The 13,622-nt window shown below is 31.3% G+C and overlaps 1 protein-coding gene across 1 annotated transcript in view; it reads right to left on the reverse strand.

Annotated features, from left to right (window-relative positions):
- The window catches only part of Herp (Homocysteine-induced endoplasmic reticulum protein), a gene marked incomplete in the record, with an annotated part of 44,131 nt that extends 34,471 nt beyond the window's left edge, over nt 1-9,660 (reverse strand). The window contains 4 exon segments of the mRNA XM_067048370.1: nt 879-1,032; nt 4,305-4,521; nt 7,705-7,848; nt 9,515-9,660. Coding sequence (XP_066904471.1) covers nt 879-1,032; nt 4,305-4,521; nt 7,705-7,848; nt 9,515-9,526 — 527 coding nt within the window.
- Between the last annotated feature and the right edge of the window lie 3,962 nt (nt 9,661-13,622).

Here is a 13,622-nt window from a genome sequence, read left to right on the forward strand (position 1 = left end):
CTCACTATATATATAAATATATAATAAAATAAGTCAAATAAAGAATTATGTATAACTAAATGAAGTTAAAGTCATAAAAGTAAGGTACTCAAAAAAAGGGCACAATTTTAACAATAAATAAGATGAAGAAGGTTTTAACTATAGATTAAGTGAAATTAACTATTGTGTAAAAGTAACTAAGTCAAAAAAGTAAACACAAATATGGTACAGAGAGATATAAAGCCAAAGAAAACAAAACTGACTTACTATAAAAGGAGAGATTATAATAGACCAATAAAGAAATAAATAAAGAAAAAGCAGAGAAAGGGAAAGTGGAAGGGCGAAAGGTAGAAACAAAATTGCTGATTTATTTGAGTAAAAATTGAAAATTAACAATCTGAGAACAAAGATAAACAAAAATTCAAAAAATGGGAATCAATGAGAGAAATTTACTGTTTATAAATTATACTAGTTGACACTATTGGGTTCAGATAGGATGTGAATGTGAATAATATATACATTAAAAATTAAAACACAAATAATAAATTATATAAAATTAAATACAGTGAAAATCATAAAAAAAAAATAAATAGCACTGAAGAAGGCTAGCGAAGTTGGCTGAAATACATTAAATAGAAAAGAATTATTTTTTAATTAATTTTGACCACCATTCTTATCATCATCTTCTGGATTACTTATTTAAGTCAACTATTTTATACATAACATTTACACACCAGTAAAATATTTGTATTCAATGATGCTATTTATTTTTTAACTATTTTTTAAACAAATTCAACAAATCCACATATAAAATCTATAAAATGCCATTAAAGATATCACATAATGTCAACCAACATAAACAATTGTCAATTTTTGTACTTTGAAATAATATAACTTACAAATACATTTGAGAGAAATGAGCCATGTAATTCATATAAGCCTGTTGTAATAAAAGATTCTGCTGTGCTAAAGTCTGAGGATTATTGTTAATGTGAGAAAATACCATTGAAGTGGCATTTTCACCAGGGGTATTTTCTGCACTAAAGCTGTCACCTAAAAAACGTAAAAGTTATGAACTCAAAACATATGCTAACCAGTTATAAGGCTAATAATATTAGTCTTGTCATATATGCATAATGATTATGATTAACTAATATTAAATCTCTAAATGTTAATAAATTAAACTTTTTTGTATAACCCTAATATTCCCAATGTTTTTAATGGCTGTTGGTTAACAATAAATAGTTTTCTTCTACTATTTTGATACCTTTAATGACCACCACTCGGACTATCTTCCTACAATCTACTTCATACAGTCAACTATCTTCTTCCAATTTAATAATAAACAAGCAAGATTCTTAATTATTTAAATGAAACAAATAAATTTAATAAAAAGCTAATTGAACTTTAACTCCTATTAAGTCAAAGAGCTTATTGAAGCCCATAATGATGATAGCTAAATATTTCTGTACATTTGTGAATAAGTAATTAACAAAACTTAAGAAAAAATGTGTTAGATTGACCACTAGGTTTTAAAAGTCGACTTCTACTGTGAGTGTAAATGGCTAAATTGGAAACAAAGGAAGATATAGCTATTTAAAATTGCAAGATTTCTATTAGGTCTCAAATTAATTAAAATTTGAAAATATAGTAATGAAATAATTGTAATTTTCTACTTAAGCACTAATTCATTAGTGCAGTAGATTTATTCAACTACTAAATAAAATAATATATATTTTATAGGTATTTTTTTTTAATCTGAGAAAAATTAGTTTGTCATGACTACCTGTTGTCTGATGTATAGAAATGATGGCTAATAATATATAAACAACATTGACTGACCACATGACTGGTTTTGAATCATTTTCCACAGTATAAGACGAGGGCACCAATTTATCTGAAACAGCTCAACTGGCTATATTTATTCGAAGTGTTGATAAGGAGTTCACTGTTACTGAGGAATAGCTTGCTTTACAGCCGCTAAAAGGAACCACTACAGGAGACATTTTTAATGAAGTTCAAAAGGTATTCACAAGTTTTGGCTTGCCATGGTCAAAATTAGTTGGTGTATACACAGATGGTGCATCTTCTATGGTCGGCTTATGTAACAGTTTCATCGGAATTTCAAATGAAAGAGCAACTGAATTAAATATGCAAAAAGGTGATTTGATAGTCCTTCATTGCATTATTCACCAACAGAACTTATGTTCTAAAGTCCATTCGACTACTGAATGCTATGAATGTGGTAGTAAAAACCATCAATTGTATTCAATCCCGAGGACTTAAACATCGTCAGTTCAAGGCGTTTTTGGATGAAATATCTGCCGAATATGACGACGTGACATATTATTGTGAAGTCAGATGGCTAAGCAAAGGGAAAATGCTGAAAAAGTTTTATGAGCTTAGAAATGAGATAATAGATTTTATGCAAAAAAAAGATAAACCACTACCTGAATTGAGTGACCCAAAATGGGTATGTAACTTAGCATTTCTGGTTGACCTTACAGGCTATTTGATTGATTTAAATTTGAAACGTCAAAAACAAGGACAGTAAATGATTTGTACAGCCATTTAAAAGTGTTTCAGAACAAATCAGCTTGTAGGAGGCACAGATGCTGTCTGGTAACAGTTACCATTTAACCATGCTCTCTGCGTATGAAAATATTGCTTATGCTCAATATGCTAAAGAACTCAAGTTACTGTTGCAGGAATTTTCGAACAGATTTAGCGATTTCAAAAACATGGAAGACTCTTTCAATTTATTTCCCACACTAACAAAAAGTAATGTACAAAATGCTGCAATACACTTGCAAATGGAGTTGATCTAGATTCAAGAAAACTCACTCCTAAAAAATAAATTTGAAGATGTGGAGTTGTGAGATTTCTACAAAAAATACCTTGAAGAAGACAATTTTCCACAGCTTAGAAAATTCGCAAGATTGATTTGTGTGTTTGGAAGTACTTATAATTTTAAGTTCGCAATTGTAAACAGTTCTTTTCAATGATGAAAGTTAATAAATCAAACCATTGTATAAGGTTGACTGACGATAATTTGGAAAATTCTTTACATCTTGTATCAGTGGAATTAATCCAAAAATCGATGGATTAGTTTCCCAAATTCAAGCTCAGGTGTCTCATTGATTTCGGTGTCGCTATTTAACTTTCGCAGTTTGTAATAATTCCAAATTTCACGATTCAATTATAATGTTGTACCTATTTTTTTATTTTAATAAATTATATTATAATAACAATGTTGTATTATTTCATGCCTGATATCTATTGTTAAAAATTATGGGCACTACTTTTAAACGCAGCTCCCAAACGTATTTGCACATTAATGTTTGGCCCACAATATGTCAAAGGTTGCCCATACCTGATCTAAGTTGTTGTGGAATACTTTTCAAGTATTGTCTCCGGGACAAGATTTTTAGTATCAGAACTAAAGTTTCTTTCTTCAACATTATCTAACTGAGGCTGATGTTGAACTGGACAAAGTTCAATAATGAAAGGACTGACCCATGATTAAATAACTCCAAAATTTCTAGTTTAAACCTTTTATTCCTAAAGCATGGGGTTTTAATCTCAGGGTTGGGAATCTATAATTGATATAATCTTGCCTATGTCACTGTACTTGACATGGTTGGTCACTTATATGAAGAAGTCACCTAAAATCAGATAAGGCTAAACAATGAGCTTTCCTGGACATTCATGAGGTTTTAGTGCGTGTTCGTGTGAAACAAAAAAGATATATATGTAACGATAATTACGTTCTTTATTCTTCAACAGAACAATATTTACACTTCATATATTACAAAACATTTATAATTTTCAGATAACAACACACGTTCTTTTTTAATTAATTCATTGTAATTGATCATATGGCGAGAGGTTTCAAATGGGTTTGCCACTAAAACAAATGTAAAATAATGTAACTTTAAATGAATTATAATTAAAAATATATTTAAAAGAAATATACTAAAGATATAGAAATGTTAATAATAGTTTCGACAGTGGCAAACCCATTTCAAATACTCTCTTTGCAAACGTCAACTATTGCCGCTGAAGACGTTAATCATGCCACCACAAGGTCAACAAAGATATTACTTTAGCAACAATAATAAACATGTGTATGGCAGGACTAATTTTCAAAAGAATTTTTACTTATTTCTGGCCAAGTGCTTAAAATGGTGTTTTTAAAATAGTTAAGAACCTGATTAAGAATAGGTTTAAGATAATAATAAACCACAAAAAAGTCCCTTATTAATATTATTAATAAAATTAATTTACATAAATAAACAACTATATGATAAATAAAATTCATTAACCTCTCCAATCTGTGCTGTTTTGATGAAGTAAAGTATGAAGTCCACTTTGAGAGTTATGTTTAGCATTTTGACTAGCCATTTTTTTAGAATCTCTCAATGAACAAACTAAATGGATAGTATTGTTTTCTAACCCATCATAAGAACGAAGTACATCTGATAAAACAGCTTCATCAGATAACAACTGTCCAGAATAAATAAGTTTTTGTCCATCTGGATGCTAGGAAAAAGTAAGTCTAATTAATATACAATAAGTTTTAATGGATATGCAAATACAGAATTACACAAATATAACTTCATTAGCAAATAAAAGGCTTAACAAACTCTGAGGTTTGAGAATAAATTCTCCCATCAATGTTTTGCTTAACCCCAAGAATACTTATCTACATGTTAAGCACTAATTACCCTTTTGGTGATTAATTCATTATCCATGTCAAGAACTTTACATATCCATTTAATTCACAACAAAGCTATCACTTTAAATATATTTAACCGATGCTGGTCATACAAATCCATGTTGTGTAGCAATTTGCCATCTCAGAGTGTCATCCTTTGGTTCATACCAATACCTTATTTTTAAAAACTTTAAGGAGAGCCATTAACTTTAAAGAAGTTCTTCCTAAAAAGTTAATGGCCATGTTTCGCATACGTAAATAACAAAAGAAAGTATAATGGTTTTGTAAATCCTTAATTTCATGTTTCTAGACAGTAGACACAAACTGTAAAATTTTCACATAGAAATAACAACTAATTCCCAATTTTAAACTTATTTTTATTTCTTTTAACTATTTTTGATTATCCCAGCTATCTTCTACTTCTCATAAATTTTGTTTAATTCATATTTATTAGGAGACCTACCAAGCATTCATCGACGTCATAAAATTTACTAAGGAGAAGATGAAGTGGGTGGCACTTAGGTAGAGATTAACTAAAAAAAAAAACATTATAAACTATTTAGTGGGAACATGTTTAAGTACACATTATAAGTCTTCTTTAGGGTTAAAGGTACAACTAAGGTGAAAATATGAAGAAATAACATCTTACTTAAAGATATGAAACGTGTGAAAACAGTGGAAATAAGCTTACACAAAATAAAGAAATATAGCATTTCCAAGTCAAATGAAACATTTTCCATATCAATTGTAACTTTTTCCAGTTCAACTTTTGTGAACTTTTTTGATTTTTAATTGGAACCTTTTTCATTTCAAATTTAACCTTTTCCAATTCAATTGTAAATCTTTCCATTCCACAAATAACTATTTATATTTCAATTGCAACTCCAATCAGACTTGAATTATTTCATACAAATTATCCTTTTATTATCCAAAAATAGCAATGTTTATTTCAATAATGTCTTATTAAATTATATTGGTGTATTCATCCAACATTGATATCGTTAATATGTGATAATGTTTATTAGATAATCTATATTTAGTGTTAATTTCAACTAGAATAATGGAAAACAATTGAATTCGGTTAATTATTTTTAAATGCTTATTAAAATAATATATATATTTTTTTTAGAGGGAAAATTATCATTTATTGGATTTCCAACATTCAGATATTGACATTGTATTCAAGCTCTGGTATTAGGAATAAATTGTTATTTTGAGGATGCTATTACTGAATTCACTATACTATTTATGAATGCGTATGCACATTTCGATTTATTGTTACTCTCACAGTTTTCTAAGAAATAGGAAAAATTTATTAGGTTTTTGGGTGTCCTGAGACTACATGTTAAATTGGATTTTCGATAGCATAAACGGATTTTGGGTTTATTGTTACTTATCTTCGACATGAGGGTTTTTATTTCAGGTTTTTTAAGGTTCTTGATTCCCTTTGTTTAAACAAATTTGTGATCGTGCATGCGTGTTTTGGTTTATAGGAGTATTCTTCTTTGTAAGATCGTTTATTGTGTTTTAAGGGGTTATGATTCTGATTTTTTTTCAGATTTTTATGGCACATGTGCATTTTAATTTATAATTACTTTTGTAGATTTGTTCGACATGGGGATCGTTTAAAGAGTTATCTGGAGTCCTGATTATATTTTTTAAACCCAATTTTGCCGATAATTCAAAATTTTGTAAAAAAAGAGAATTACACACATCTCTCATTAGATTGGACCTAAGTAGACACAAGTACAATGTTTTTTCACAAGTCTCACCCATGTTTACCTCATGGGAACCTGTTACATAAATGTAACAGTCGGGACTGTGAGGACATTTCTGAGAACAAAAATTAATTATTCTTCTAAAAAGTTTTATTTTTACAAATAATCATTAATTCCTCAAATTGCACTCCATTTACTGGGATAAAATGTATGGAATGATAATTGAGGCTACATAAATATTGCGTTGAGCGAGTATGGGAGATGTTCACTTAATGAGGAAGTTCTTGAAGCACGATATACACAAGCCTAACCAAGATTGACTAACTATTTTGGTATCTTTTGCTCAATTAAAATGTTCTACTGCTTTTCACATACAAAAGAATACTCGGCATTGCTAAAATTAACATAAAACTGATGGACAAACCTTTGTAATCTAATATTTGCTGTAAGAAAAATATATGATAAATGATTGAATGATTCTATCCAAAACCACAAAAATAGTCACATAATAATTTTATAACTATAATACCAATCTAAAACAGCATGCTGTTATGATGGATTAACCCTTTTAGTGCCGGGCGAAAAAGAGGTGCCAATGCAAAGACAATCAGCCGAATTTAATGATTTTACTAGGGTTTGGAAAAAGGCTCATAAAAAACAAATAAACAAAAAAAAATTTACATAATTCAAAAAACAGTGTATTAAGGATGAAATAGAGAATAAAACAATAACACTAATTTTTCTGAATTCATTGAAAATTATATAAATAACAAAGGTATAAATTATCATAAAGAAAATAAAAATTGAGTTCTTTCTTACAAAATGTATTTGCACATACAAAAAGTCATAACTAACTGGTCTCCACAAGTTGTTTATTCTTTGTGCAGTGAAGACATATTTGGTTGAGCTCCAGAGGATTAAGCGCTAGTAACTACGAACGATAAGTCACATTATCATTTATTTTTTTAAGTTGTTGTTGAAAAACTATTTTTTAAAAATTATCTTGTAAATAAATTAGACCATTTAAAACATATTATAAATTTATTTTGAGATAGAGTTCTCTTTGCAGTGTATGCAATGTCGAAAAGCACTACATGGTGCGAACAGATATATTGGCCTCCGGGACTAAAAGGGTTAAAATTATTTATGAATCAGAAGTAACAATGGAGTTTAAAGTAAAATTAATATAGATCTTACTACACATACTATAAAATAAAAAATCATTACATCAATGTCAAAACAAATTGTTTAATTACATAATATTTTAATAAATTAAATCAGATTTCTCACAGGCTTAGAAGGGTAAACATTTGCGAGATGATCTTTTAATTTTTTAACAGTCCAATTCCTTTCACAATGCACTGTTTGGTCATCCACCAACTGATTTGGTGCTTTTATCAATATTTTAACAAATGAGGGACCACTCATTTTATACTGGAACAACAGAGAAAAAAATAGGTGTGTTAAATACAAAAGAGTAATTTTACATATTCATATTACAATTTTTTACTCTAAAATAAAATTATTAAAATTTAATAATTATTATTTTTGATATTCTAATATTTGTTATATAGGGGACTTTGTTGATAAAATGAAATAAGGGTTGTAAAATGGAGGGGAAAGAAAAAAAGAAATAAATTGAAAAGCTTGTATTTAGTTTGTAGACTGGTATTAATTGTAAAAGAATACTGTGGAAAAAAAAAAAATGTTATCTTTCTATTATATTTTATCATATAAAAAAATGTAATTTATATATGTCCGATCACGGATTGATCAGTATGCTGTGTAATGTAGCAACCCAATGTATTTAGGCAGCATGAATGAATAAATTTCTTTCTCTCTCCTAGTTGAGTCTGATAATCTGAAATTATTATGATCAGATCCATTTCGAACTAATAAATCTTTTTGTATTAACTGCAATCATTCCTATCAATTCAAATTACATAGAATTAATGAGTGATTTTACACTTTATTTAATAAGATTTAAGATTTAATAAGGTTTTGGCAATCTTCTGTCAAATTGGATACATTATAGCTTAATAAGAAATCACAAAAAGTGAAGTGAAATAACTTTCTCTAAAGCCAAACACACATAACTGAAACAAACAAGCCTCTTATATAAAATCAAAGATAGTGAGATATTAATAGTTGACCATAGATTAATATGAGTAGATGGTCGGGGGTGCGGTCAGCAAAAGTGTTTTTGCTGACTGTACCCTTAACTTCTCCTCAAAATCAAAGATAATAGAATAATCAGTTTTTTTTAAAACAATGACCTAGTTATTGCAACAATAAACAGTGGATGTGACAAGTTTAAGAATAAATGAACATTAACAACAAAGTTCTGGTAAAGTGTTTTTGGATGAAATGAACTTTAAACCATGCCTACCTATTTTTATTTTATCGTGACTTTTGATATATTCCTTTAGTGACATTATTATATTATATTAAAACTATATTATCGTTTTTAAAAATAAATCTTGATTTTTAACTCATTTTTGTATTTTTCAATTAATATTACAAAACTGTAATCAATCATAATGAATCCTGAAGTAAAATAACATTTAACTCTATAACACTGATGTTATCAAAGAGAAAAACAATTAAACAAAAGTTTTTTTAACAGTAAACCTTAGTTTATCAAACCAAACGTAGCATTTTGATAACACCGTCTTAACATTTATTATTGTACCTAAGATAACCAAAATCATAATCTGATTCGTAACTTAATAATAAGTCAGATACAATCAAATTTTCAAGAAGAATTTATATATTTTTGATACCCTACTATAAAATCACAAATATTCAATTTTTTGAGTAGCTTAAGATTCAATGACAGAGCATAGAATATTTTATCAATAAAATATCATTCAATTAAAAAATATTTAGAACCTTGCATCAATCAGTAAATTTTATTTCTAACAAAATTTTCTTTCAGATTATGTTACTCATTGAAAACTTATAAATAAATATTACAAAAAGATTGTAATAGCACCAATAAATAAGCTCAAGATGTTTATGATAGATAATAATAGAATAATTATGAATATGCTGTAAAATGAAGCTAAAAAAATATCAAAATAAACAAAATAAGACTCACTGTTTTCAGCATTTAAGTCTTTCAATACAGCACAATTAAAGATGGATTACACCGAATATAACTTAAATTAGGAAGTTTTACTTAGAGTAACATACTTTAATCAGACTGAAACTATGAATATTGAAAACTAATGAGTAAAAACACTATCAAAACTGTTATCAAGTTATATGTGAGTGTTAACAATGAAAAGCTAAAATATTTTAATAGAACTGCTATCAAATTGTAGTTCAACTATTCCTACATAATATTATTATGACTATAAACATTTTGGTCATTATACCAAATTATTTTGGTTCTTAACATTCTAAAATCAAATCCAAGTATTTTTTTTTTTGTTATACAGAAGATAATTCTACAGCTTTCACGAATATTGACAATTTCAAATGAAAAAATCCACTTACTAAATTTTTTTTTTTTATAAGTAGAAATATAAAACACAAAATTTAAGTCCCAAATAACTAATTGTCAGATTATGAGGTGAGAGGTAACTGTCATGTTTCAGATAATGATAACAAACAGTGTTGTAACCTTGGTGGTTCGAAGTAGTTACCATTTTAACTTGGCGTACATTATAAATTAAAATTAAATGAGTTTGTTGTTTAAAATTGCTGTGGTATATATTTCTTATAGCCTGAATAAATTATCAGTTGAAGCTAATACAGAAATTTATTTTCTAGTGAAACTAAGTGAGTACATTCATTCAATCAATTCAAATATCTCACGCTAATCTTTCGACATCTAGTTTATTATAGTAGTATGGTATTTTTCTTACTATTCGTTCTTATAATGTTGCTTTAATCATTTTTTAATATATACAATTTTAATAGCGATTTTCTATGCAATACTAACTGTTCTTTTCTACTTTCGGCTTAAACACACCTTGTCTCCCAATAGTTTTATCTTTCGATAAATTGATTGATAAATAAATTAATCGGCTTAGAAGGTGGGAAAGCAAATTTCCGCTCGAATGCAGAAGCCCAGTATATTGCAGGACATTCAGCTGCAAAAACTCTATATTTGCTTATTGTTGTGACTTAAAAGTGATTGTAATAAGTAAACACTAGGTTGATTAAAAGAATCTTTTATTATATATTGAAAAAGCAAACTAATAGATATAACTTGAACACACACTAAATACATTGATGCACGCAATTGAGGCTAGATAAAAACAACTGAGTAAAAGGTAGAGCACTGTTATAATCCCTAAAGGGGATTTTAACTATTTACATACATTACATTCTCCTCCACTTGAATAAAAACTAGCCCATTTGATAAAGGTCATAGTCTGAAAGGTAACGTGGAGGTGCTCGTTGTCTTGACGATCTGCGAACTGGAGGCGCTTCAGGCTGATTGAGCTCAGGAGGACCATCTTCATAGGGCTCTTCTGTGTCATACTAACAGAACACTGACTTTAGATACCAGGAACGGCAGTAGCTGATTGATGTGTCGCTTTAAACTACGCCCTGAATCCAATACGACGACGTAGTGACATTTTCCTAGTTTCCTGGTGACGATTCCAAACTGCCAAACATCCTGGTTATCTTGATGGACTCTCTCTCCCACTTGAATAGAACGAACCCGCCGAGCATCCTTGGAGTTCGAAACCAGACGGGCTTTTATATTCGGATGAAGAGCATCCAGACGAATACGAATTCTTCTTTTCAAGTAGAGTTCAACAGGAGACTGACCGGAGGTTAATGGGGTCGCACGGTATCGAAATAAAATGTTCTGTAGTTTGATAGACAAAGGAGTTAGATCATCAGCAGCGGCTTTGAGTCTTCTTTTCAGAGTATGAATACTGCGTTCAACAAGTCCATTTGTTACAGGGTGATTAGGCGCACTGAATTTCTGGAAAATCGCTCGTTCTTTACAATAATTCAGGAATTCGTCGCTCTTAAAAATGGTGGCATTATCCGACACCATAACTGAAGGATATCCATGGATTGAGAAAACGTTTTCCAATAACATTAGAGTTGACTTAGAGGTCGGAGTGTCGCGGAGAACGCGCACCTCGGCCCACTTGGATCTTGCATCCACACACATTAAGAAGTAGTAGTTTTCGAAGGGGCCCGCATAGTCAATATGCACCCTCTCCCAGTTCTCCTCAGGCAGATCCCAAGGATGAACTTAGGCCTTCTGAGGATTGTGAGGAACTCTGGCACAGAGCTCACAGCTTTTAACAAGTCGTTCAACATCTTTATCTATCCTTTCCCAATATACATATCTCTGAGCAAGTTGCTTCATCTTGGTAATTCCCAAATGAGTGCCATGGAGTTCTTCTAATATTTGAGGCTGGAGAGCTTTAGGAATAACCACACGATCCAATCTGAAAAGCATGTCATTGGCTATTTTAAAAGGGCTGTATTTGGGATTATTTTTGAGATCCTTTATGAGTGCTGTGAGTTCGGGGTCTCTCTCAGTTTCCTCTGCAATCGTATCTGCTGTGATGGCTAAGCTGGAGATTTGGAGTAATGTTTCAGCATATAATGCATTTACTTCAGCATCTACTGCTATCGCTGGTGCGTTGTTAGGTAAGGTGATTGGGGGTCAGACAAACAATCCACGGTTTCCTTGTCCTTTCCTTTCTTGCAACGAACCGTGTAGTCCAACCCGCTGAGGAAAGATGCGTATCTCAAAAGGCGAGCTGAAGTCATTTTTGGCAGTGGACGATCCGGGTGAAAGTGGCTCATTGTCTGTGACGAGGGCAAAGTGTCGGCCAAATATGTAGTTAAAAAAGTGGGTTGTCGCGTAGATGATAGTGTAGCGAGAGGGAGCAAGCGGTATAGTAAAAATTCACCAGAGCGCAGCACCTCGAGCCACACCAAAGCTCTTAAATTTACTTATTACTTCATTTTGTAAAGAACACGTTGTAATTTTTATATATTAATAATTTCTGTGCATAATACTTAGCAATATCTGTACAATGAATAATAAATGATAACATCAGGCACCTTAGATGCTTCGACTTTACCTTCAGCGGAACACCGAAGTCATCCAGCCTGCTCGCACATCATGGCACACAAACTGGCGCAGCTGATGTTCTCTCCTTCTGATCTTACTGGGACTACTACCTACCTGCACCACCTAGGAGATTACAAATCAACAAGTCGTGGAGCAAATCACCGCCCACATCAGAACTTTTCACCCCGGAGACACACCTAAATTCCGACATTGATAGGAACAGTAGGTGGGGGAAGATCAGTTCCGAATTCGCTTCAACTTGAGGCGACAATCGCTGCAACTAGCGGCAATGAAAGTTACAACCCAATAAAAAAACACAACACACACTCGAATAGAGAAGAATAATATAAACCCGAAGCAAGATGAACAGCGTACATTCCAACTAGGAAGACCAAAATACTCTCCAAATAGGAAGAACAACAACTAGACTCGATCAAGACGACCAGTCAAACTGGACGACAAGTCCACTTCTTTGATGACATCGACTACAGCAAAGTTGCCAACTCCCGAACATCCCTATGACTCCGTCATCAAGGAGGGGAGTCCTGTAGCGAGAGGGAGCAAGCGGTATAGTAAAACTCACCAGAGCGCAGCACCTCGAGCCTCACCGAAGCTATCAAATTTAATTATTACTTCATTTTGTAAATAACACGTTGTAATTTTTATATATTAATAATTTCTGTGCATAATACTTAGCAATATCTGTACAATGAATAATAAATGATAACAATGCAATGCACGTAACTATCTCAAGCAGACATGTACTCATCGCTTCTCGGTCACAGCCGCATGGACTAGGCCTATAAATAAGGGACTCTAAATCCCCAAAATTCGATCGTAGATCCACATCCTTTCCTGGGTCTAGTCATGGCACAGGTGGTGTATACTCTACCTGAGATAGAGAAGTTTATTGCTAATCTATCCTCATAAGAGTTTGTTTTCATTATGCTCACCTTAGACTATGGCCTATTTCCTCTCCTTTTCTCCTGCAATCTTAGTCCGTCCGCTTCATCTCGGCAACTAAGATTGTAACCTAATTCCTAACGGTTACACTGGTTCGTCCGCTTCATCTCGGCAACCAGTGTAATTTCCCGTCTCTCCCCGGCTCTAGTCCGTCCGCTTCATCTCGGCAACTAGAGCTGCACCT

The sequence above is a fragment of the Halyomorpha halys genome, unplaced genomic scaffold, assembly GCF_000696795.3.
Source record: "Halyomorpha halys isolate HHAL.00 unplaced genomic scaffold, Hhal_1.1 Scaffold1948.1, whole genome shotgun sequence".
NCBI lineage: Eukaryota > Metazoa > Arthropoda > Insecta > Hemiptera > Pentatomidae > Halyomorpha > Halyomorpha halys.